This window comes from Natator depressus, chromosome 24, assembly GCF_965152275.1.
Source record: "Natator depressus isolate rNatDep1 chromosome 24, rNatDep2.hap1, whole genome shotgun sequence".
NCBI classification, from domain to species: Eukaryota; Metazoa; Chordata; order Testudines; family Cheloniidae; genus Natator; species Natator depressus.
The window spans coordinates 20,921,496-20,946,974 of NC_134257.1; the positions used below are offsets into that span (position 1 = coordinate 20,921,496).

At 53.9% G+C, this 25,479-nt stretch overlaps 1 protein-coding gene across 1 annotated transcript in view; it reads right to left on the reverse strand.

Moving 5' to 3' along the window:
- Positions 1-5,427: 5,427 nt before the first annotated feature.
- Positions 5,428-25,479, reverse strand: part of LOC141977223 (phospholipase A2 inhibitor and Ly6/PLAUR domain-containing protein-like) — a 48,330-nt gene continuing 28,278 nt past the window's right edge. Inside the window, exons 4-6 of the mRNA XM_074938601.1 lie at positions 8,081-8,175; positions 7,688-7,796; positions 5,428-5,588 (exon numbers count right to left, since the gene is read on the reverse strand). Coding sequence (XP_074794702.1) covers positions 5,428-5,588; positions 7,688-7,796; positions 8,081-8,175 — 365 coding nt within the window. The remainder of the gene's footprint in view (positions 5,589-7,687; positions 7,797-8,080; positions 8,176-25,479) is intronic.

Here is a 25,479-nt window from a genome sequence, read left to right on the forward strand (position 1 = left end):
TGCGCTACCCCGAATGCCTGCGAACTCAAGAAGGGAGAGATTCTGAATTCGGCAGTGTTCACCTACAGAATAGCACAGATTGAGTGTTACACGCCCAGCAGTGCTCAGCGGATGCTGGGCCCCTTCGTCCTGGGCAGCATCTTGCCCAGTCTGGCTGGGCTCCTGGCAGTGAAATTCCTCTCCGAACGCCCCCTCTGTGTTGCCCCCCCTCCGCCAGGGGGAGCCACCCCACGGCTGAATGATGCCCTCATAGTCCGTGGGTCTCTCTCCTCTCCCCACACCCACCCATGCCTCAGTTTCCCCATCTGTGCCCAAAGGATAATGAAGCTGAACTGCTTTTGCAAAGATCCAGGGAGTCAGGGCCCCAGGCAAAGCCCATTACAGCCAGAGTGGGAGGAGGGGGCGCGTGTGTCTCTGGACAGACTGTGACGTGCTGGGGAACAGCGCTGAGTCTTATTCTATTCCACAGCAACCCCTGAGAGTCCAGCGTGGGGACAGAACTGGGGACAGCGTGGGGACAGCCTGGGCTCCCAGCCCCCACTGCTCTACTCCATCAGCCCCCATTCCTCTCCCAGAGCTGGGATAGAACCCAGGAGTCCTGGCTCCCAGCCACCCCGCTCTAACCACGACACACCACTCCCTTCGGAGAGCCAGGGATAGAACCCAGGAGCCCTGACACCCAGCACTCCCTGATTTAATGCTATGTATTTCCAGAAGTAAAAGCACTGAATAAAGCTGGTGTCACGGAGTGTGGGGGAGTCCAGGCCCTGCACCCCTCTTCCTGGGATTCACTGAGACTCTCAGCCAGCCAGTAAAACAGAAGGTTTATTGGACAACAGGAACACAGTCCAAAACAGAGCTTGTGGGTACACCCAGGACCCCTCAGTCAAGTCCTTCTGGGGGAGCAGGGAGCTTAGACCCCAGCCCTGGGGTTCCCTGCGTTCCTCCACCCAGCCCCAAACTGAAACTAAACCCACCCAGCAGGTTCCCTGCTGCAGCCTCCGTCCACATTCCTGGGCAGAGGTGTCACCTCCCCCTCCCCCTCCTGGCTCAGGTGACAGGCTCTCAGGTCTCCCGTCCCCAGGGCACATTCCCAGGTCAACACTCCCCCCTCCCTGCTGCGTCACATCCTCACAGCTGGGTCCTAAACTGAAATTCCCCAGAGCTCCTGTGTGTGTTTGGACAAGTTGCCGCACCGCTGCCCGCATCTGCACTGAACCCAGGTGTCCTGGCACACACACCCCCGGTCTCCGGGAGCTGGGATATTGGATTAAGCTCGGCTGGAGCTGAATCCAATATCCCAGCCTCAGCTCCCAGACACCAAAGAGGCGGGGAGGGGGAAGGGGTCTCCTTTGTTCTTTCTCCTCTTGATCCTCCCGTGCAAAGGGCGTCCCTGGGACATTCCCCAGCCCACAGCCTGGACCCATGACCCGCCAGGGCCCCCCAGTTCTCCAGCCCGGGGAGATGCACTGTGAGGGCCACCACTCGAGTGCTGCTCACACCCAGCCTCCAGCCCAGGGGTGGGCAAACTACCACCCGGGGGCAGCATCCGGCCCTCCAGATGGTTTCATCCGGCCCTCGAGCTCCCACCAAGGAGCGGGGTCCGGGGCTTAGCCCGCTCTGGTGCTCCAGCCAGGGAGTGGGGTGGGGGGCTTGCCCCACCCTACACAGCTCCCAGAAGCAGCGGCAGGTCCCCCTCCGCCTCCTATGCGTAGGGACCCCCGCAGCGCCCACTGGCTGGGAACTGTGGCCCATGAGAGCTGCAGGGACGGCGCCTGCGGACGAGGTGGCGCCCAGAGCCTCGACGAAGGAGCCAGAGCAGGGACATGCTGCTGCTTCGGGGAGCTGCTTGAGGTACGCGCCGCCCGGAGCCTGCACCCCTGAACCCCTCCTGCACCCCAGCCCCCTGCCCCAGCCCTGATCCCCCTCCCTCCATCTGAACCCCTCGGTCCCAGCCTGGACTACCCTCCTGCACCCCCAACCCTCATCCCCAGCCAGAGCCCTCAGCCCCTCACCTCCAATTTCCTTAGCAGTCATTGCCTGCCACACAATTTCCATACCCAGCTGTGGCCCTCGGGCCAAAAAGTTTGCCCACCCCTGCTCCAGCCTGTAAATCGCTCCCCATTATATTGCAGCCAGCCCCCTCCCCCACCCCCCTAGAATCACACTGCAGAGCGACACCAGGAACCCCCCCAGCCCAGCAAACCCCCTAGCCCACGACTCCCAGCACCCTCCGGGCCAACACAAACTCCTAGAAAGTCCATCGCTGATTCCTTGGAAGGAGACGCCCCGATCCTGTCAGCCCAAGGGAAGGTCCCAGACGCTCCCTGCTTTAGATCAAACACTGAGAACCAGGGAAGGGCAGGGGCTAAGTGATTACAAGCCAGAAAAGGCAGAAACAGTCTGTGTGAGGGGTGTGATGGCGCCTCCCTCTGGCCAAATGTGGCACAGCCCCACGGTTCACGTAGCCCAACCCGGGCAGGGGGGATCGCAGGCCTGCCCAATCCTCTGACTGCCGGCTCAGGGCCCTCCAACGAAATAAACGGGCTCAGAGGAGCTCCCACCCTGCCAGAGCCCGGAGCACCTCCCTACCTCCCCCCGGAGCTCTGCGTCCCTGCACCTTTAGGGGCTTGCAGCCAGCCGCTCCCTCCTCTCTGGCAGCTGCTCTGCCCCACGGCTTTCCAGCCCCTTTATTCCTCCCAGCTGTGGTTAGCAGGGCACGCTTTAACCCCTCAGTCTCTGGGACACCATGGGCTGCGTACGCCCCAAGACAGGTACAAAGAAATCTAAGGTCAAAGGCAAGCGACGCCTCCCTTCACATGCTAAGTCAGTTCAAAGCAAAGGTTTCCTGGCTCCCAGCCCCCACCCGTTTCCCCCCCGTTCCCCTTTAAAACCCGGGGAATGAACCCAAGAGTCCTGGCAGGAATCTCAGCGACGACGGGCAGGGGAACATTTCCAAGCAGCATAACATGTGGAAAGGGGTGGTACTCCTCATCGGGATGACCCCAAGCCCGGGCGAGAGCTGGAGGAGGAACGAGAAGAAGGAAGGACAGACGGACTCAGACTTGCTGGCCAGGCCCCTAGCGTGGGCTGTGGGAGTCCCAGGCTCCAATCCCTGCTCTCCCCAAGTCAGCCAGGGGACGTGGCCCCGGATTTTCCTCTTGCTGGTTTTACCCACAAATTCCATCCTGACCCCAGAATCCGCCATCGACAGCGGCACGTTCCCCAGGTGAATTCCGGCTCCCTGTGCCCGGGGAGGGATGGGACTCACCTGTGGCCAGGAGAGCGGACAGCAGGCAGAGGGGCAGAGCCACCCACATGGTGCCCGGGTGTTCGCTGCTGTGAGCAGAAGAGCGAGGAAGCATCTGGCTGTGGTTTTATCCGGCAGGTTGGCAAATACCTGCCCCCAGGGCATCGGCTGGGGCTGCCCCATGACATCCTGGTGGACCCGGAGATGGGAGATTTCACAGCCCTGCATGGGACACTGGCTGATCAGGTGATGCCAATGTGTACTGAGGCCAATTCCCTTGTGCATTAGTGGAGATCAGCGGTTCTCAGCCAGGGGTCTGTGTACCCCAGGGATACGCACAGGTCTTCCGGGGGTACATCAGCTCATCCTGATATTTGCCTCGTTTTACAACCGGCCACATTAAGACCCGAGTGAAGTCAGTACAAGCTAAAATGTCGACCCCTTGTTCATATCGCTCTATATACTCTACACTGAAATGCCAGTGCAGTATTTGTCCTGCTTTCCCGTCGAGTTTTTTTGTAATGGTGAAAATGAGAAAGGAAGCAGCTTGTCAGCAGCAGCATGGCCGTGACATTGTGCATTTTTATGGCTGGTTTTGTGAGCAAGTCGTTTTTAAGTGAGGGGAAACTTGGGGTACCCAAGACACATCAGACTCCCGCAAGGGGTACAGCTGTCTGGAAAGGTCGAGAGCCCCTGGCCTAGATCGAAGGCATGGCGAAGGTAGAACAGTGTGTTTGGAGTTTCGATTTCATGAAAACCAATGGGCCGTGGTATGCTTTTCCCTTCCCCGTCTGCTGTTTTAACGGAGTAACAACCATTCACCCTGAGCACAGCCCTGGGACTCGCTGACCCAGCAGAGATGCCAGAGGGATGCTAATGAGGAACTTTAGCACCAGAAAAGTGCTGACCCCAAAGGCAGGCGCCATCGCGTGTGCAGACCACCGCGTTCCTCCCTCCCCCCATTGAAGGCAAAGCCCACGTGGGTGGGGGCCCTGCCAGCTTGTTCTCTGGGAGAAGAAGCTGTAAGGATGGATTCAGGGAAGGATCCTGCCTTGCTGGGCTGGCTGGACTCTTACAGGGACCGGAACCGGATGCAAAGCGGGGATCCCTGGAGACCGTCTGGGGGCACTTGAAAAGACTTGGGAAAATGGCAGTTTCTTCCATCACCACCACCGTTTGGAATTACAGACTGCAACTCACCTGGGCATGAATTTTACTGGCTTTAACCCCTCATGACCCTCATTCCCTTTCCTTAGCTCACGAACCTTTAGCGAGTTTCCTACAGACCTGGCTGCCAGCATTGCCTTTAGTGTAGGATCTGGGGTCCCGTGGCTCTGGGGTAAGTGACCGGTCTCCTGGGGCTGGGAACAACCTGGGTGGGCTGGTTTGGGGTGTACGTAACGTTTCCTCACAAAGTCCGGCTTGTCTGAGAGTATCTGAGGGGACTGGCTGTAACTCTGGGGTCAGACGGGGGCAGCGATCCAGGAGTTCACGCTGGGTGAAATCTGCTCACAACACCACCGGCTGGGGGGATCTGCCTTGTTTCCTGACACCTCCCCTGAGCCCGGCACTCCCAGTGGAGCCGCTCCAGAGAGCGGGACGAACTGATCCCTGCAAAATCAACCTAGAAGGACATTTCTCCCATCCAGGGCATTCCCGCTTCCTGGACAGCTGGGTGAGTCACGGCCTCTCCTTCCCACAGCCCTCCTTCCCCATGGGAGCTCAGCCAACCGGTGCCTTTCCCCCGGACACGGGCCTTGCCTTGGGGGAGGGGGTCTAGGCAGGACTCCTGGGTTCCATTCCCTAGCCCTGCAAGGGGAGAAGGGTCCAGTGGTTAGAGCAGGGGGCTTGGGAGTGAGGACTCCTGGGCTCTATCCCTGGCTTTCAGAAGGGAGTGGGGTCTGGGGGGTGGGTTACAGGGTGGGGTACTGGGAGTCAGGACTCCCGGGTTCTCTTCCTGCCAGCATCACTTGTGCACAGATAGGGATGGGGGGGCCCGGTACGGGGTGGTCAGGGGACAAGGAGCTAGGGGGGTGCTTTCCCCACAGCTTGCTTTATTCAGCCAATGCACAAAAGGAACCCGCAATCCCCCCAAGAGAAGCAGCAGCCGGTGGCTGCTGAAGGGAGGTGCACTGCAGCCTGGCACGCAGCAGAAGAGGAGGATGCCAGGCCGGGGCTCAGGGCCCCCTGATGTCTCTGCCAGCCCTGGGAGCTGGGTAGCACTTTGCCTGGAAGATCCACTCCAGCACGCCCTTGACGTATTTCTTCAACCCCGCTCTCTTCACGCAGGCACCAGGTGAGCCACATCCAACTGCAGCCTGCCTCAGCGTGATGCCAGCTGGACGGGGGGAGACAGACGTGATCGGGGGCTGCCACATCCCCAATGCGACTTCCATGAGGTCTCTCCCACACTCCCCTCCCAGCAGGACTGCACCCGGCTCTGCAGGCAGAGTGGGGTCTCGTGCAAAGAGCAGGGGGCTGGAACTACGTGAGAACATAACAGAGGAACGGCCCTCCTGGGCCACCCCAAAGGTCCATCTAGCCCAGTATCCTCTGGCCAATGCCAGGTGCCCCAGAGGGAATGAACAGAACAGGGAATCATCCAGTGATCCATCCCCTGTCGCCCATTCCCAGCTCCTGGCAAACAGAGTCTAGGGCCACCATCCCTGCCCTTCCTGGTGATAGCCACAGATGGACCTGTCCTCCAGGAACTTCTCTAGTTCCTGTTTGAACCCTGTTATAGTCTGCACCTTCACAACATCCTCTGGCAAGGAGTTCCACAGGTTGACTGTGCGTTGTGTGAGGCAGTACTTCCTTTGGCTTGTTTTAAACCTGCTGCCTGTGGTGACCCCTCATTCTTATGTTAGGAGGAGTAAATAACACTTCCTTATTTACTTCCTCCATACCCTTCAATCTTCTCTAGAACTCGATCATATCCCCCCTTAGCCTTCTCTTTTCCAAGGTGAAAAGTCCCCCTCTTATTAATCTCTCCTCATATGGCAGCCGTTCCATCCCCCTCATCATTTTGGTTGGGCTGTTCTGAAGCTTTTCCAATTCCAATATCTCTTTTCTGAGACGGGGTGACCACATCCGCACGCAGTGTTCAAGCTGTGGGCGTCCCATGGATTTATATTGAGGCAACATGCTACTGTCTGTCTTATTCTCTGTCCCTTTCTTAATGATTCCCAGCATTCTGTTCGCTTTCTTCACGGCCGCTGCACATGGAGTGGATGATTTCAGAGAACTCTCCACAATGACTCCAAGATCTTTCTTGAGTGGTAAATTTGACCCATCATTGTATATGTCTAGTTGGGATTACGTTTGCCCATGTGCATTACTTTGCATTTATCAACATTGAATTTCCTCTGCCGTCTTGTTACCCAGTCACCCAGTTCTGAGAGACCCTTTGGTACCTCTTCACAGTCTGCTTTGGACTTAACTATCTTGAGTAGGTTTGTATCCTCTGCTAATTTTGCCACCTCACTATTTACTCCTTTTTCCAGAACATTTCGGAATATGGTGAATAGGACTGGGCCCAGTGCAGATCCCTGGGGGACTCCCACTATTTACCTCTCTCCGTTCTGAAAACTGACCATTTCTTCCTACCCTTTTTTCCCTATCTTTTAACCAGTTACTGAGCCATGAGAGGATTTTATCCCATGACAGCTCACTTTCCTAAAGAGCCTTTGGTGAGGGACCTTTTCAAAGGCTTTCTGAAAATTTAAGTACACTATATCCACTGGATCCCCCTTGTCCAGTAGATGGATGAGGCGTGATTTCCCTTTAACGAAACCATAATGACCCTTCCCCAACAAATTATGTTCATCTGTGTGTCTGACAGTTCTCTTCTTTCCTATAGTTTCAATGAGTTTGCCCTGTACTGAAGACAGACTTATTGGCCTGTAGTTGCCGGGATCAGCTCTGGAGCCCTTTTTCAAAATTGGCGTGTCATTAACCATCCTCCAGCCATTTGGGAAAGAAGCTGATTTAAATAGTAGGTTACAAACCACAGTGAGTTGTTCTGTAATTTGACATTTGAGTTCCTTCCGAACTCTTGGGCGAATCCCATCTGGTCCTGGTGACTTATTACTGTTTAATTTATCAATTTGATGCAAAAACTCCTGTAATGACGCCTCAATCTGGGACAGTTCCTTAGATTTGTCACCAAAACAGAATAGCTCAGGTTTGGGAATCTCCCTCCCAGGCTCAGCCATGAAGACCGATGCACAGAATTCATTTAGTTTCTCCGCAGTGGCCTTATCCTCCTTGGGTGCTCCTTTGGAATCTCGGCAAGTAGGACTCCAGGGTTCTCTCTGCAACTCTGCCAGAGGAGTGGAGTCTAGTGGGTCAGAGCAAGTGGGGCTGGGACTGAGCCAGGACACCTGGGCTCCACCTCATGCTCTCTGTTCAGACCCCTCCCGCATCTGGAGGACTTACCCACTATTAATATCCCAGATTCCTCAAAACAATGGTCCTCGGCGCCGGTGCAAGCCAAGGGCTCGTTGTCCTTACAGCTACCTGTCCACTGGGTGAAGCACGATGGGCACTGCCGGCCGTTGGGGACGGAGCTCACAGTTGGCACTGAGAACAGTCAGACACACACAGTCAGCCAGGGGTGGGGAGTCACCAGTAAGCTGGGCTCAATCCCAGCTCGGGGAAAGGAGTGGGGTCTAGAGGTTAGAGGTGGGGGTTGGACTGGGAGCCAGGACTCCTGGGTTCTCTCCAGGCAGGTGTGGCCGGAGCAGGGCTCTAGGTTTGCTGCAGACACACACCTGGGATGGCTCCGGCGTTGCAGCCGTCGGTGTCACAGCAGGCGATGTTCGCCCGCACGGTGACATTGTGCGCGTAGGTCACCGAGAAGGGGCCGGGCTCACAGTTCTTGGACTCCAGGCACGATTTACCCATGTAGGACAAGGAGTATCCCTCTGTGGAAGAGAAACAGAGAATCACCTCTGAGCTCCCCAATGGACACCCAGCTGCTCCATCCTCCCCTTTTGTTCCATCCACCCCACCCCCAACTAATCTCATCTTCCCCCCCACGCCCATAAAATCCTCTCTTCTGTCTGATCCAGGCCCCACAGCCACCTACTGCAATTCCCCATCTCACCCCATCCCCCGTCTATGACATTATCTTTCCAGACTGAGCAGTCCCTGCTCCTGGAGAGGAGCAGAGTCTATTGGTTAGAGGAGGGGGAGTGGCTGGGAGCCAGGACTCCTGGGTTCAACCCCTGGCTTCAGGAGGACAATGGTCTCTACACTTAGTAGGAATCTTCTTTCACTCACCCAGACTGAACTCCGACACGACGGTGATGCAGGTCCCTTCTGAGGGGGTGCAGGGCTGCAGGGGGCCGGAGCATGATAACTCTCTGGACGCACACACCTCGCATTGCAGAGCGCTCCCTGGAGGTTGGAAAAATCCCTTCTCAGTACAAACCCCGGCTCCCCACCCCGCCCCAGGCAGTGCCCGTGGGCGAAATACCACCAGGAACCAAGAGGCGGCGCTGTGGGAGTTGTTACCACCAATGCCTCCTCACTGAACGTGTGGGCAGGCAGATCTTGGAGAAATGCCACCTGCTTTTGCAGCAGTTCTGCCAAGTTCCATTCAACTCTCCGGATGGGGAAAGGCATCTTGCTAGCTGGTCATTTGTATCTGACTCAACACTGCAGACAAGTCTCTTTGCTGCCTGAGTGTCTGTGGCTAGAATACATTTTCAGCTGCTGACGTGGCTATCTGGGGCGCAGCTTGTGCCTGCGAACAAACCCCACACGTCTATGTAGACAGAAAAACAAGAATTCAGCTGCTCTGAAGAGGGGTTTCTACCTGGCTTTGTGGTGAAACTTTCACACACACACACACACACACACCCCGCCGTAACTCTCTGGTCCAGGCCTCTGCCTCTCAGAGTTACGTCAGCTCAGCCACACTTGACCTCAGCCCACTTTTCATCGCTGATCCTGCCAATTCTCTTCTTCAGGATACGATTGACGCTTGTTAAGCCTCTGGATAGATGGCTGTGCTCCTCCAGCCAGCGATACCAGGAGCACCAACTCTTTCCTGTCCAGAGCGTGGGGGCCTTTAAATTCATTACATGAGCATAAGGTTTTTAAGAAAGAAAGAAAGAAAGAAAGAAAGAAAGAAAGAAAGAAAGAAAGAAAGAAAGAAAGAAAGAAAGAAAGAAAGAAAGAAAGAAAGAAAGAAAGATTTGCCCACTTTGGTTTTTTAGAGCTTTCATGTGGAAACATCAATTAAACTGCAGAACCCTGCCCCTACCCCTGCCCCTTCTATGCCCCTAGAGGGTAGCAAAGTTATATTATCCCTACCAAAGAAATAGGGAAACTGAGGTAGAAAAAAGATGTGTTCAATTCAGGTTTGCCGAGAAGTCCTCACTCCTGACTCCCAGCCCACTCTAACCCACAAGACCCCACTCCTCTTTTAGAGCCACAGACAGAACCCGGGAGTCCTGATTTGCAGGTGTCTCTGCGCAAACTCACTACACCCCAGCCCTCTTCTGCAGCTGGGGAATGAGCCCAGAAGTCCTGGCTCAAAGCCCCCACGTGTTGCACCCCCATTCCCCTTTCAAAAGCGGGGAATGAACCCAGGAGTCCTGGCAGGAATCTCAGCGCTGAGGGGCAGGGGAACATTTCCAAGCAGGATTACAGGTGGACGGGGCTGGTGCTCCTCATCGGGATGACCCCAAACCCGGGCGAGAGCTGGAGGAGGTACGAGAAGAAGGAAGGACAGACGGATTCAGAACTGCTGTCCAGGCCCCAGCGTGGGCTGTGGGAGTCCCAAGCTCCAATTCCTGCCCTCCCTGAGTCAGCCAGGGGACGTGGCCCCGGGTTTTCCTCTCGCTGGTTTTACCCACAAATTCATCCTGACCCCAGAATCCGCCATCGACAGCAGCATGTTCCCGAGGTGAAAACAAGCCCCCACCACCCGGCTCCCTGTGCCCGGGATGGACGGGACTCACCTGTGGCCAGGAGAGCGGACAGCAGGCAGAGGGGCAGAGCCACCCACATGGTGCCCGGGTGTTTGCTGCAGTGAGCAGAACAGCGAGGAAGCATCTGGCTGTGGTTTTATCAGGGAGGTTGGCAAATACCTGCCCCCTGGGGCATTGGCTGGAGCTGCCCCATGACATCCTGGTGGACCCGGAGATGGGACATTTCACAGCCCTGCATGTGACACTGGCTGATCAGATGATGCCAATGTGTACTGAGGCCAATTCCCTTGTGCGTTAGTGGAGATCAGCGGTTCTCAGCCGGGGTCCGTGTACCTCAGGGGTACACACAGGTCTTCCGGGGTACATCAGCTCATCCTGATATTTGCCTCGTTTAGCTCGTACTGACTTCACTCGTGCCAACTGGCCACATTAAGGCACGAGTGAAGTCAGTACGAGCTAAACTGCCGGCCCCTTGTTCATATTGCTCTATATACTCTACACTGAAATGCAAGCACCAGAAAAGTGTCGACTCCAAAGCCGGGGACCATCCTGTCCTGTCAACTCTCTTCTTCCGAATTTGATTGGTGATCGTTCACCCTTCCCACTGATGGCTTCACACCTCCATCAGGCATGCAAAAACTCTGGGCTGGCTGAAGAGATCCCATGATCGTTAACTCTTTCCTGTCCAGAGCTTGGGAGAGTTTCAATTCAGTCAGTCAACATAAGTTTTTAATTGAAGGATGAAAGAAAGAAAACCAATTGGTCCAATTTGGTGTTTTTGAGAGCTTTCCTCTGGAAACATCACTTCAACCTCCAAATGCCTTCTCCTGCCTTTGCCAGGGTCCCAGGTGGGAGGAAGGGAACACTACCCCCATCTTATAAACAGGGAAACTGAGGCAGGAAGAGGCGGTGTCAGACTCGGAGGCACGAATACAGCCAAGGAGTCAGATTTCAGAGTAGCAGCCGTGTTAGTCTGTATCCCCGAAAAGGACGGGAGTACTTGTGGCACCTTAGAGACTAACTAATTGATATGAATTTGTTAGTCTCTAAGGTGCCACAAGTACTCCTGTTCTTTTAACCAAGGAGTCCTAATTGGTGCTGGCTTCCAGCCTATTCTAGACCCACCCCATCCCTGACCTGGGGATAGAACCCAGGAGTCCTGGCTGCAAGAAATGAGACCATGTGAGTCAGTGCGATGGTGCAACAGTGTCCCCTTGGCCAAGCAGGGCGAGGTCCCGGCTCACCCAGCTCAGCACGGCCCTCACGCTAGTCCCTGTGCCCAGGAGTCTGCAAACCCCTCTCTGCTGCTCGGCCCTTTTCTCCCTGCACTCGCTGGGCCAGCGTGGGGTACATCCACCCCAGAAGAGACCCCCCACTCCCTCCCAGAGCCGGGGAATGATCCCAGGAGTCCTGGCAGGAATCTCAGCACAGGGGGCAGGGGAACATTTCCAAGTAGGATTACAAGGGTGGGGGACGGTTTTCCTGGCTCCTGAGAATTGTCTGTGATTTCCAAACCTTTCCTGCTCCTCATCGGTGACCGGCTCCCTGTGCCTGGGGACGGATGGGACTCCCCTGTGACCAGGAGAGCAGACAGCAGGCAGAGGGGTTGGGGCGCCCACATGGTGGCCGGGCATTTTCTGCAGTGACCAGAGCAGCGATGAAGCAGCTGGCTGTGGGTACGGCAGGCAGGTTCAGAGAATCAGAGAACCATAGAAGATCAGGGTTGGAAGAGAGCTCAGGAGGTCATCTAGTCCAACCCCTGCTCGAAGCAGGACCAACCCCAACTAATTCATCCCAGCCAGGGCTGTGTCAAGCTGGGCCTTAAACACCTCAAAGATGGAGATTCCACCCCCTCCCTAGGGAACCCAATGCAGCACTTCACCACCCTCCTATTGAAATAGTGTGACGATGTGACGCAGCAGGGAGGGGGGAGTGTTGACCTGGGAATGTTCCCTGGGGGGTGGGAGACCTGAGAGCCTGTAACCAGAGCCAGGAGCAGGAGGGGAGGTAACACTTCTTCCCAGGAGTGTGAACAGAGGCTGCAGGAGAGAGCCTGCTGGGGGGGGTTAGTTTCAGTTTGGGGCTGGGTGGAGGAATGCAGGGAACCCCAGGGCTGGGGTCTAAGCTCCCTGCTCCCCCAGAAGGACTTGACCGAGGGGTCCTGGGGGTACCCACAACCTCTGTTTTGGACTGTGTTTCTGTTGTCCAATAAACCTTCTGTTTTACTGGCTGGCTGAGAGTCTCAGTGAATCCCAGGAAGAGGGGTGCAGGGCCTGGACTCCCCCACACTCCGTGACAACTGGTGCCAGCGGTGGGATGTACTGCACCGCATGGATGGCGCTTCCTGCAGTAAGTGACTGGGGAGCAGTAAAACGAAGGGGGAGTGACGGGGACCAGGCGTGCTGAATATTCAGAGAGAGATGGTTTCCGGGAGCGGTTAACCCCTGGGAGTGTGTGACCACAGAGAAGGACTTTTGCAGTAACAGGATCCCCCGGGGGATTGCAGCGAGCGGTCCCAGGGGCGGAGGAGTCTGCAGCTCGACCCTGGCAAAGAGGTGGTGACCTCAAGAAGGACTGGCACACGAGGGGTTTTTCCTGGAAACCGTGGACAGCTGCCCGGCCTGCCAGTGGCCAGCAGGGAGATGTACGCCTTAAGAGCGACCTGGTGGAGCTGTGCAGGCAGAGGGGGCTGCGCATTGGGAGGTCCACCAAGGAACAGCTGATTGCCCAGTTGGAGGAGAGGGATCGCTTGGATGACCCGATCCCTGCCCCGGAGGGAAGCCGCCCGCTGGACGCAGCATGGGTCCTGCGGTCTGACCGGGCTGGGAGGGGTCAGACTGCTGCCCAGGACATCCCTACCTATGCCTGGCGGAGGGGTTGGGGGAAGCCCGGCGAATACCGAGGGCACCCTGACCCCGGCAGCGAGCAGGGGATCCTCCCGGCGGAGCTCCCCATCCCTGGAGTGGAGGCGGCTGGAATGGGAGAGGGAGATGGAAATGAGGGAGCTGGGGGATCGTGAAAAACAACGTCAACATGAGGGGAAACAACGTCAACATGAGCAGGAGGAGAAGGAGAGGGAACGTCAGGAGGAGGAGAGGCAACGTAGGCATGAACAGGAGGAGAAGGAGAAACAAAGACAGCATGAGCTGGAGATGGCCAGGCTGAGAAGCAGTGGGGCCCTGGCTGCGGTGAGTGATGGGGGACCCAAGACTGCAAGGAGCTTTGATAAGTTCTTCCTGGCCCAGCGGAAGGAGGGGGAGGACATAGATAGCTTCCTGACGGCCTTTGAGAATGCCTGCGAGATGCACAGGGTTGACCCTGCAGACAGGCTCCAGTTCCTCACCCCCTTACTGGACCCCAAAGCCGTGGAGGTGTACAGCCGGATGACAGGGCCGGAGGCAGGGGACTACGAACTGTTCAAACAGGCCCTGCTCCGTGAGTTTGGGCTGACCCCCGAGATGTACCGGAGAAGGTTCCAGAGTCAGCGCAAAACACCTGAGGTCACCTACCTACAACTGGTCAACCGGATGCAGGGATGTGCCCGCAAGTGGGCAGCTGGGGCCCAAGGTAAAGAGGACCTGCTTGACCTCATCGTACTGGAGCAACTGTATGAACAGTGCCCTTCCGACCGGAGGCTGTGGCTGGTGGACAAAAAGCTCGAGAACCCACAGCACGCAGGGCAGCTGGCCGATGAGTTTGTGAACAGTTGGTCAGGGGGTAGCCGGGAGGAGTCCCAAAAGAACAGGCCCACCCCGATGCAGAGAGAGAGTCACCATGGGGCCTCCCAGTGGGGAAATAGGGAGAACCGCCTCCAAAGGGGAACGCCTGGCGTCGGGCCCCTCCGACCCGCTCGAGGGGACCAACGTGACCTGAGCTGCTATCACTGTGGCCAGAGAGGCCACGTATGGACCCAGTGCCCCGGGCTCAGGGACAGACTAAGCAGACCCAACCTACCCAGGGTTAACTGGGTAGGGACCCAGCTGGACGAGGGGCAGACGGCCCAGGCAAGTGGGGCTGCCAGCTTACCACCTGCGCAGGAGGGAAGAATACCCCTGGCCAGCCCCGCCAGAGGGCTGGAGGCTCTGGATTCAGGGTGCTTGGTTTACAGGGTGGGTGTGGGGTTGTCCCTCCGGAGAGAGTGCCTTGTTCCCCTGGAGGTGGATGGGAGGAAGGTCAACGGATACTGGGATACGGGTGCGGAGGTGACGCTGGCCCGGCCCGAAGTGGTGCCCCCAGATCAGGTGGTGCCCAACACCTACCTGACCCTGACGGGTGTGGGCGGGACCCCATTTAAGGTGCCCGTGGCAAGGGTACACCTGAAATGGGGGGCCAAGGAGGGCCCCAAGGATGTGGGGGTACATCACCATTTGCCCACTGAAGTTTTGATAGGGGGATACCTAGAGGACTGGCCAAGCAAGCCCCAGACCGCCCTGGTTGTGACCCATAGCCAGAGCCGGCGAGGGGCACTGCGCCCTGACCTTGGGGAGGGTACCACACCGAAGGCGCAGGACCCTACCCTGGTTGGAAGGGAGCACCGAGGGGCACGGCTCAGAGAGGCTGTGGCCTCAGACCCGGCCAATGAGAGGGAATCGGTCCCCATCCCTTCCCCAGCCTCTGACTTCCAGGCCCAGCTGAAGGGGAGTCCTGTGGGATCAGGAGGCAGCTGGTGGTCCCCCAGAAGTATCGCCGCAAGCTCCTGTCCCTGGCCCATGACATCCCCCTCGCAGGGCACCAGGGAATCCGGCGCACCCGGCAGAGGTTGCTACAGAACTTTTACTGGCCCGGGGTCGTTACCACCGTCCCGCAGTATTGCCGATCCTGTGACCCCTGTCACAGGGTGGGGAAGGCCCGGGACAAGGGGAAAGCGGCTTTGAGACCTTTGCCCATCATAGAGGAGCCTTTCCAGAAGGTGGCCATGGACATCGTGGGGCCTCTCAGCAAGACGACCCGGTCGGGGAAGAAATACATTCTGGTGGTGGTAGATTTTGCCACCCGCTACCCCCAGGCAGTGCCCTTAGCTTCCATTGAAGCAGACACTGTGGCAGATGCGCTCCTGACCATTTTCAGCCGAGTGGGGTTCCCCAAGGAAGTCTTGACAGACCAAGGCTCCAACTTCATGTCGGCCCTGCTCCGGTGCTTGTGGGAGAAATGTGGGGTCCGGCACAACTGGGCCTCAGTTTATCACCCCCAGTCCAATGGGCTGGTGGAGAGGTTCAATGGGACGCTAAACATGATGCTGAAAACTTTTATGAACCAGCACCCGCAGGATTGGGACAAGTACTTACCTCACCTGCTGTTCACGTACAGGGAGGTGCCCCAGGAGTCTACCGGATTTTCGCCTTTCGAACTGTTATATGGAAGGAGGGTGAGGAGCCCCCTGGACCTGATGAGAGACGAGTGGGAGAGGAAGGCCACTCCCGATGGAGAGTCAGTGGTGGAGTATGTCCTGATCTTCCGAGAGAGACTGGCTGAACTCATGGGCCTGGCCAGGGAGAATCTGGCCAGAGCCCAGAGGAAGCAGAAGGTCTGGTATGACTGCACGGAGAGGGCCCATGCCTACGCCACCGGGGATCAGGTGATGGTTCTCATCCCCGTGAGAAAGAACAAACTACAGGCTGCCTGGGAGGGCCCTTTCAAGGTCGTCAAGCAGCTCAATGAGGTAAACTATGTGGTGGAGCTGTCGAACTGGACGCACCACCGCCGGGTGTACCATGTGAATATGATGAAGCCATATTATGCCAGGGGGAATGTGGTGTTGGCCGTGTGTGGACATTGGGAGGAGCAGGGAGATGACCCTTTAGTAGATCTATTCCCTGGGACCAGAGCTGGTTCCCCCTTGGAAACAATTCCCCCCTCGGATCAGCTAATCCCTGCCCAGCAAGCTGAGATTAGGGGGGTGCTGCATCCTTATCGACAGCTGTTTTCCAACCAGCCTGGACGCACTAATCTGACTGTCCACCGGGTGCAGACAGGGTCGCACCCGCCGATAGGATGCTCCCCGTTCTGAGTCACAGGGAAAACTGCTCAGGACCTGGAAAGAAAGGTCCGGGACATCCTGGCTTTGGGGTGATCCAGCCATCTGCCAGCCCTTGGGCCTCGCCGGTGGTGCTGGTCCCCAAAAAGGATGGGCTGGTCGGGTTCTGTGTGGACTATCGGAAGCTCAATGCCATCACTGTACCTGATGCGTACCCCATGCCCAGGCCGGACGAGCTCCTAGACAAGCTGGGAGGAGCTCGGTACCTTACCACCATGGACCTTACAAAGGGCTACTGGCAAGTGCCGCTGGATGCAGATGCCCGGCTGAAATCGGCCTTTATCACCCCTCTGGGGCTCTATGAGTTCCTGACCTGCCTTTCGGCCTCACGCGAGTGCAGGCCACCTTCCAGCGCCTAGTGGACCAGCTACTGAGGGGGATGGAGAGTTTTGCCGTGGCGTATATTGATGACATCTGTGTCTTTAGCCAGACCTGGGAGGAGCACGTGTCCCAGGTTAGACAAGTGCTGGACCAACTCCAGGGGGCTGGGCTGGGCTGACTGTAAAAGCGGAGAAGTGCAAGGTGGGGATGGCTGAAGTATCTCACCTGGGCCATCGGGTGGGGAGCGGCCGCCTGAAGCCGGAACCAGCCAAGGTGGAGGTGATCAGAGACTGGCCCGCTCCCCACACCAAAAAGCAGGTCCGAGCCTTTATTGGGATGGCAGGATACTACCAAAGATTTGTGCCCCATTTTAGCGCCATAGCCACCCCCATCACTGAGCTATGCAAGAAGGGGAAGCCAGACAAGGTGGTCTGGACCGAGCAGTGCCAGGAGGCTTTCCGGGAGCTGAAGGAGGCTCTGGTCAGTGGCCCAGTTCTGGCAAACCCAGAATTTGACAAGCCCTTTGTGGTGTTCACCGATGCCTCAGACACGGGACTCGGGGCGGTGTTAATGCAGGAGGATGAAAAGGGGGAGAGTCACCCCATCGTGTACCTGAGCAAGAAGTTGCTAGCCTGGGAGCAATGCTACGCGGGAAGAGGGGTGCAGGGCCTGGACTCCCCCACACTCCATGACAAATAGTTTTTCCTGATATCCAGCCTAGACCACCCCCACTGCAACTTGAGACCATTGCTCCTTGTTCTGTCATCTGCCACCACTGAGAACAGCCGAGCTCTTCCCTCTTTGGAACCCCCCTCAGGTAGTTGAAGGTTGCTCTCAAATTCCCCCTCACTCTTCTCTTCTGCAGACAAAAGAAGCCCAATTCCCTCAACCTCCCCTCCTAAGTAACGTGCCCCAGCCCCCTTTTCGTTGCCCTCTGCTGGGCTCTCTCCAATTTGTCCACATCCCTTCTGTAGTGGGGGGCCCAAAACTGGACCCAGTACTCCAGATGTGGCCTCACCAGTGCCGAATAGAGGGGAATAATCACTTCCCTCCATCTGCTGGCAACGCTCCTGCTAATGCAGCCCAAAATGCCATTGGCCTTCTTGGCAACAAGGCCATCCTGCTGACTCATAGCCAGCTTCTCATCCACTGTAATCCCCAGGTCCTTCTCTGCAGAAAGCTTGGCAAATACCTGCCCCCTGGGGCATCGGCTGGGGCTGCCCCATGACATCCTGGTGGGCCCGGAGATGGGAGATTTCACAGCACTGCATGGGACACTGGCTGATCAGATGATGCCAATGTGTCTTGAGGCCAATTCCCTTGTGCATTCGTGGAGATCAGTGGTTCTCAGCCAGGGGTCCGTGTACCCCAGGGGTACACACAGGTCTTCCAGGGGGATACATCAGCTCATCTTGATGTTTGCCTCGTTTTACAACAGGCCAGATAAAAAGCACTAGTGAAGTCCATATGAGCTACAATTTCCTGACACAATGACTTGTTTGTGCAGCTCTATGTACTATCCACTGAACTGTAAGAACAATATTTATATCCCAGTGGAGTTATTTTATAATTACACAGTGGAAATGAGAAAGGAAGCTATTTGTCAGTCACAATGTGGCTGTGACACTTATGTATTTTTATAATAACATAAGAAAGGGCCTGTCATAAATATAAAGGGAAGGGGAACCACCTTTCTGTCCCCGGTGCTCTAAAATCCCTCGTGGCCAGTGGCAAAACACTTTCACCTGTTGTCATAAATATATACGGAAGGGTGAACTCCTTTACAAGCCCTCCTGTCCAGAGGAAAAATCCTCTCACCTGTAAATGGTTAAGAAGCTAAAGGTAACCTCAGTAGTATGAGGGCCCTACCGTCAATTAAACCCTAACCCCGCCCCTTGACCACTTAGCCCCACCCCTTGACCCCCACCACCACCGGAAGTCCCGCCACCATTGGGTATTGCTTCCGGGGTCAAGGTTGCCACATGACTGGAAGCATGGTGTGTCATGTGACACCCACCCCACCCCTTTGGCCCCTTAAACCCACCCCTTGACCTCTGCGCCCTTCACCGGAAGTCCCGCCCCATGGGGTATTACTTCCAGGGTCAAGGCTGCCACATGACCGGAAACAAGGTATGTCATGTGACCCCTCTAACTACTCCTCCCACTGCCCTCTACCAATCAGGAGAGGTTTTGCCCCTGTAGGACTTCCCCCAATGGGAGATTTGACCAATCAGGGAGAGTTCCGGGGCTGGGTGTCCTCTCAGCAAGTGGGTCTTGTGACCTCTCTAAGAACTCCTCCTCCCACCCTCTACCAATCAACATGGGTTTCGTCCCTGTAGGACCGCCCAGAGAGGAGCTTTGACCAACCAGGGTGAGTTCTGGGGTGGGGGTGTCCTCTACGGAACTGGGTCTTGTGACGCCTCTCACAACTCCTCCCCCCACCCTACCAATCAGGAGGGGTTTTGTCCCGATAGGACCAAGAGGGGATTTGACCAATCAGGATGAGTTCTGGGGGCAGGGTGACCCGTCCGGCAATGATTCGTGTGACCCCTCTAACAACTCCTCCTCCCACCAACGTCTACCAATCACGCCACCCCAAAAGCAGATTTGAATGAAATAGGGCAGGTTCTGGGATGGGGTGAACCACCCAGACGAGGGGCGCATGACCCTTCTGCCAATCAGAGAGCAGCACCATCACCGCATAAGTCCCAGCGTCGGGCAGAAGAGGCTGTCTTTTACCAAGAGCGCGTGTTTTAGAAATCGTGGAAACATGGACTCCTTCACCACCCCCGTGAGAACTTCAGACTTTGTTTTAGCCCCGAGGGCCTTTGGACTTGTGTGGAGAAAGCGCGACATCAGCGAGAGTTCTGAGGACGACCCTTTGGCTCAGCCGTTGATGGACACACCGGACCCCGAAACCCGGCTGCTTGTGAGGCACCGTGATGAGCGTGATGGCCTCTTCTTGTCCGCCCGCCTAGAGGTGGAAGGTGATCATGGCTTGGGGGAGTTACGGGCGGACAAGGTGAATGAAAAAGACGTGGCTGAGGTAAATGAATGTTTAAGAAGTGACAGTCGGGGTCGGGGTGTGTAATGGGAGGCTAGGAACCAGGGATTGTGTAAATCAAAAACCAAGCAGTGGGGTGCTTACGCTGTTTCTTTTTTGAAAAAATCTCTCGACAGCTCGATGATGCCTTTCTGGAGGCCTTTGAGAACTTACACATCGGTAGCCCCGTGGGAGTAAATATATCATGCATCAGCTGTTTTTGCTCATGTCTGAGACACAGATCTCAAGAGGAAAAGGACAAAATGGAAGAATGAACCAGCACAGACACCCTCATGTTAGGACTCATGGCGTCCATTTTTACAGACGGTTGTAAAAGGTTGTGTTAAACCAGGCGATTAATAAAACTTATTTAAATGTGTTCATATGAATGTTGTCCCCCACCCACACTTGTGTTAGTAAAAGATGGTACCAGGAACAGTCATGTCTCCACAGGCGGCTCTGTTAAAGAAAATATATTACACCCCCGGGGAAGCTGGGAGCTTTGGCGGGGTGAACCCTCTTTTTCAAGTGGCCTAAGAGACAAGACGAGTGGTGAGGTATCCAAGGCCTTTCAAGCTATTTTTAGCGAAGGGCCTGTGCCTCAAAAATCACAAACCGATCGGGGGAAAGAATTTTTAAGAAACCCTTAAGCAGACTGTTAAAACGGCATGGCATTCCCCATTTTGTTACTAATAATGAAGTCAAAGCAGGGGTTGTGGAGCGATTTAACAGAACTTTAAAAACTAGGATGTGGAGATATTTTACAGCCCATAACACCTTTCGCTACATCGATGTGTTACCTGACTTTATAAAGAGTTACAACCAGAGCTTTCACAGAACTATACGTCCCAGACCCGCTGATGTTAACCCTTCCAATTCTCTGAAGGTATGGAAAACGGTTTATGGCGATGGTTTTAAAATAAAAGCGGTTGTTGCCCCTTTTAGAAAAGGCGACTAAAACCAAAGGAGCTTTTGAAAAAGGTTATGAACAGACATTTACCGATGAGATAGTCATAGTGGATGAAGCCTTAACCAGGGGTCAGAGACCTGTATACCGATTAAAAGACTACGAGGGTGAGACAGTTCCTGGATCTTTTTACCCTGAAGAATTACAAAAAGTAAACCCCAAACGAGACAGGATTTACAGGATTGAGAAAGTTCTAGCAGTTTGTGGGGGACTTTTCTGTTCCCCTGTTACGTTGTGTCCCCGTCCAAGGAAGGAACAATGAGTTTGTCACCATCACCTACGATAAACCTCATTACGTCCCTATCAGTAAACACCACATCGACACCATTACCACTGAAATAAAGACAGATCAGAACAGAAGCGTCTCATTTCGCTTTGGCAAGGTGATCATCAAGCTACACCTGCGTCCCCGGAGAGAGCGAGTTTTCTAAAAAGCAAAACACTATTATGGCGATCCTAAAAAATTACGGCGACCCCAACATCTACAGGAACTATTCCAAAGCCCAGGCGGGATATGCCCTTCCTGGATATCATGGGGCCCCCGTGACGTAGGGGGCGGGCGTGGGTGGAATATTCCGTAGCCTCTTTCGAAAAGCCGTACCGCCTTTGAGGAGAGGGCTAGAGATAATTAAACCCCAAGTAAAAACTGCCGCTCAAAACATACCTAAAGACGTGGTAGGTCATGTCTCCTGCGCTGTTCTGGAGAAGGTGGGGAACACAGCTTCACAGGAAGGATCGCGGCTGAAGTACATTAAAAGGAGGAAGAAGAGAAAGAGAAATGCGTCATACCCGCGACGCACAGGCCCCCCGAAACCCTTTAAAACAAGGGCTTTGACCCGCAGGGTCAGCCACAAGCGAAAGTCCAAGAGGAAGCCAGGGCAAAAGAGGAAACGCTCGCTGCCTGATAAAAGAGATATATTTGAATCAACATGGCTTTTGTTCACTGCGGTTCTGAAGAGTGCACCAAATCCGAACTAGACTTGTTCCAAATAGCCCCTCCGCAGACCAGCATTGAGAAAAGCATCTACATCGAGGTGCCACCTCTGTCAGCTGTTACGGAGTCTTCCCCCATTGACGTTTTTCTAGCAGGGAGTGGCGTAGATTATATGGATGTAAACAGCACAATGCTGTACCTGTGTTGCAAGATTGGAAAAGGAGACGGAACTGAACTCGCCGCGGACGCCGAGTTGGGCCTGGTGAATTACCCTGTGGCCTCTATGTTTAGTCAGCTGGATGTCACGCCGGGAGACTGCCTCATCAGCCAAAGCAGCAACTGTTACCCTCACAGGGCCTTTATAGAATCGGGGCTCAATTACAGCGACGACACCCTGGCCACGCAATTTTCCGCTGGCCTCTTTTACAAAGACCCTGCCAGACAACAGGAATAAAGGGGGTCGGATGGCGAGAATCTAGGGTTTGTGAGGCGTGCAAAGCTGACTGCCCAAAGCAGAACAGTAGAGCTTCCGGGTCATCTACACAGCGACCTGTTTTTTCAAGAAAAACTATGGTTGAATGGAGTGGATATGAAAATTAAACTGACGTGAAGTAAAGATGCTTTCTGTTTAATGGGCAGTGGAGCCGAAGATTTTAAACTGCGCATTCTGTCAGCATCCTTTTTGGTGAAGAAATTCCGGGTGGCTCCGAGTGCTCGTCTGGGGCATGCTGAAGCCCTGCTTACCGCTCATGCTAAATACCCTGTGGACCGTGTGGGAATGAAAGTGTTTAGCATCCCTGCGGGCAGCAGGGTCAGTAACCAGGAGAACCTGGTTTTGGGACAGTTACCCAAAATGCTTGTCCTAGGGTTTGTGGATAATGATGCCTTTAGCGGAAGTTACACTAAAAATCCCTTTCATTTTAAGCATTACGATATTCATTTTGTGGCCTTCTATGTGGATGGTGAACAGATACCAACCAAGCCTCTGCAACCAGACTTCGAGGCAGGACGCTGCGTGAGAGGTACAGAGAGGTGGTACAGACGGCTGGAAAACACATGAAAGATCGTTCTCTGTTAATCGACCGTCAGGAGTTTGCACAGGGTTACACCTTGTTTGCCTTTGACCTGTCCCCGGACCAGGAATGTGCCGATCACTATTCCCTGATTAAAACCGGGAACCTGAGAGCAGAAATACATTTTGGGAAGCTTTTAACCGTTACCGTCAATATGATCGTGTATGGGGTTTTTGATAACGTCATAGAGATAAATCAGAGGAGAAATGTTGTGTTTGACTACATGTGAACATGGACACTGTGCAGCTCTTACATATCTTATCAATGGACCCTTACACGAAGAACAATTTCTTAGATGTGTTTCCCTGCGATTGGCTCCCTGGCGGCAAGCTGACTCAGAGACCCCTAGGTTTGGTGCTCAACACACATCCACACAAGCAACCGGGTGAACACTGGCTTGCCTTGTATCTGGTGGAGCGCAACCTTGGAGAGTTTCTTGACTCCTATGGGCATCCCCCAAACAGTGTGTCCTTTCCTAAAAGCATGATGAAATTTTTAAACAAAAATGCCACAGACATTGTGTTTCACAACAGACAATTACAAGACTCCAGCTCCGTCGCCTGCAGCTATCACTGCGTGTTTTTCTTCCACCATCATAGCAAGGGTTGATCTTTTGACCAGATTTTAAAATTGTATTCTAATGACGTAGTGCAAAACGACCGGATGGTGATGAATTTTGTAAAAAATAAATTTAAATACTTGGACGTGCCTAGCCTTGCTCAAAGCATGTTTCAACAAGCCCAGACATGTGTATCTTGCAACGATTTTCATAGTCATGTTACCCAGTAAAGCACCCCAGGTGAGGGGTTTAAAGACAATTCATGTTTGGTGTGGTTTATTTTTAAAAAAACAAACAAACAAACAAATAAAACACAATGACCAATTCAGAAATGTTTTATTTAAAGCAAAACATTACCAGTTTAAAAAAAAAATTAGAACGTGAAAAAGATCACACACTGAGCCATTCGGCTCTTTTAGCCAATTTTCGTTTTTTTGATGGCAAAAAAGGGGTCACGGTTTCTTGATCCACCCCAGTGTCGGCGGTCGAGGCCTTGAGGCGTTCCAAAAGATCTCTATTGGTTGCATTGCCCATGACGGAAGATGGTATGTTCAGTTCCTCCATGGCATTCATAAACACACCCCATCCTTTAGGTACATGTCTGCTAGGAACAGAGCACGTCTGGGTGACGGCCCTGACTAAGTGGAGCACGTTAGAACCATTAACTACAGAGCCTTTGTACACAAAAGACCCTTTATCGTTCCATGAAGAGATATTTTTATCCTGGCCCAGCTTATTTAGCAATACGAATGCATTTTCCTTATAACACTTATTCACGTTATCCAACACCTCCTGAGCAACAGAGTCTGCGGTCTTTGGTGTTTCGGAGGGTTTGGCAGTCACACTCTGTTCCTGTGCTGGTAGAAACAGACTTATTTTTCCTTTATCCACATCGCTCTGCTTCACATACGTTAGGTCCCTTTGAAGCACGGTGCTGGAAAGTTTAGCCTTTTCATATTCACCTAAGTCAGTTCTTTGAAGAACAGACTTCATTTCAGTATCCAGTAAGCGTGTTGCGGTCATTCTGATATTTTCCTCTGCTGGAGGGGGAGCCCTTAATTGCTCCAACTGCCGGCTAGGCACCAGGTACATTTTTTCTGCATACTCCATTATTGATTAGTTAAAAGCCCCGTTATCAGAGGGATCAGAAAACTTAACCATGCTCCGATAAGCCCTCCAGACTGCTTCACCAGATGCTTCTTTCTTGTAAGTGAAACCCTTTTATTACACAAAGTTTTTATAAGAGTGTGTTTCTCTTTCAGCACATGCATTTGATTCTGTGTCAAAGGTACGTTTCCTTTTACGGTATTAAGGGCTATTTCTGAGATGGCCGCTACTAGATCGTCAGAGGCCGAGCACAGTATAGCCCTCCTTTGCTGCGGGGACGATTTGCTAAGTAATTTGAAAAGGCCCAGGTTTCTCTTCACACAGCTAGACATGTTTTCAGTCAGCAGCCCTGGCTGTTAAAAAGGGGCCTGCCAATAATTCATCTCTTTTTCTACCCGGCAGTTGTTCTTTTTAAAGTATAAACTGCCGGCCAGTCTGGAGGGAAAAGACCAGTTCTTAGTCTATAAGCTTCTGGTGTGGAAGCATTTAAATCCACCACCACCAGGTAGCCATAAGGCCTTTTGGTAGCATCCTCAAAAGCTTCTAGAAAGAATTGAGCTTTGCCGGGGTACATTTGCCGAGCGAGTGTAGCAATTTGTAATCTATCCCAGGGGTTTTTGAACAGAACCATGTACTTTGTGTTTAGGTTAATAGCGTGACCCTTTTTTCCCTGGCAAAATACGTTCTGAACGATATACATAATGCTCAGGTTCCTGTGATGCACGTACTTGGTAAAGGCTTTCTCAGTTTCATGGCTTTCACAGGCAGAGTTCATCAGATCATCTAGGATAATCATGTTTACTTTATTGGTAGGAAACAAACGGTCATCGTCAAAAGCATCAGGCAGCCCCTCCACAAAATTGAGAAAGGGATATTTACAGAGCAGTTCTTTCTACAGAGGTTGCCAACAACCGTAACACCACACAATAGTCTCAGGCGTAAAAGACAATGTTTGTTTGGCATTATCCAATACCCTTGTTAGAAAGTAACTTTTCCCGCAGTTGCTAGGCCCCGCCAGAATTGCAGAAAAGGGGTGTTTCCACCTCGTATCCATTTTTCAAAAGCCGTAGGGCAGGGTTTTAAATCCTTCTCCTAGGACCCTCTTGTTGTAAACGAATTTCTGTGTTTCTTTAAGGGTTTTTGTCTCTATTTCCCACTGATTTTTGTTTCTTACAATCGAGGGCTGCTGCACCTCTATCTTTTTTGAGGGGTTTTCTCGCAGGCCCGTGCAATAGTCCAGGACTAGATCT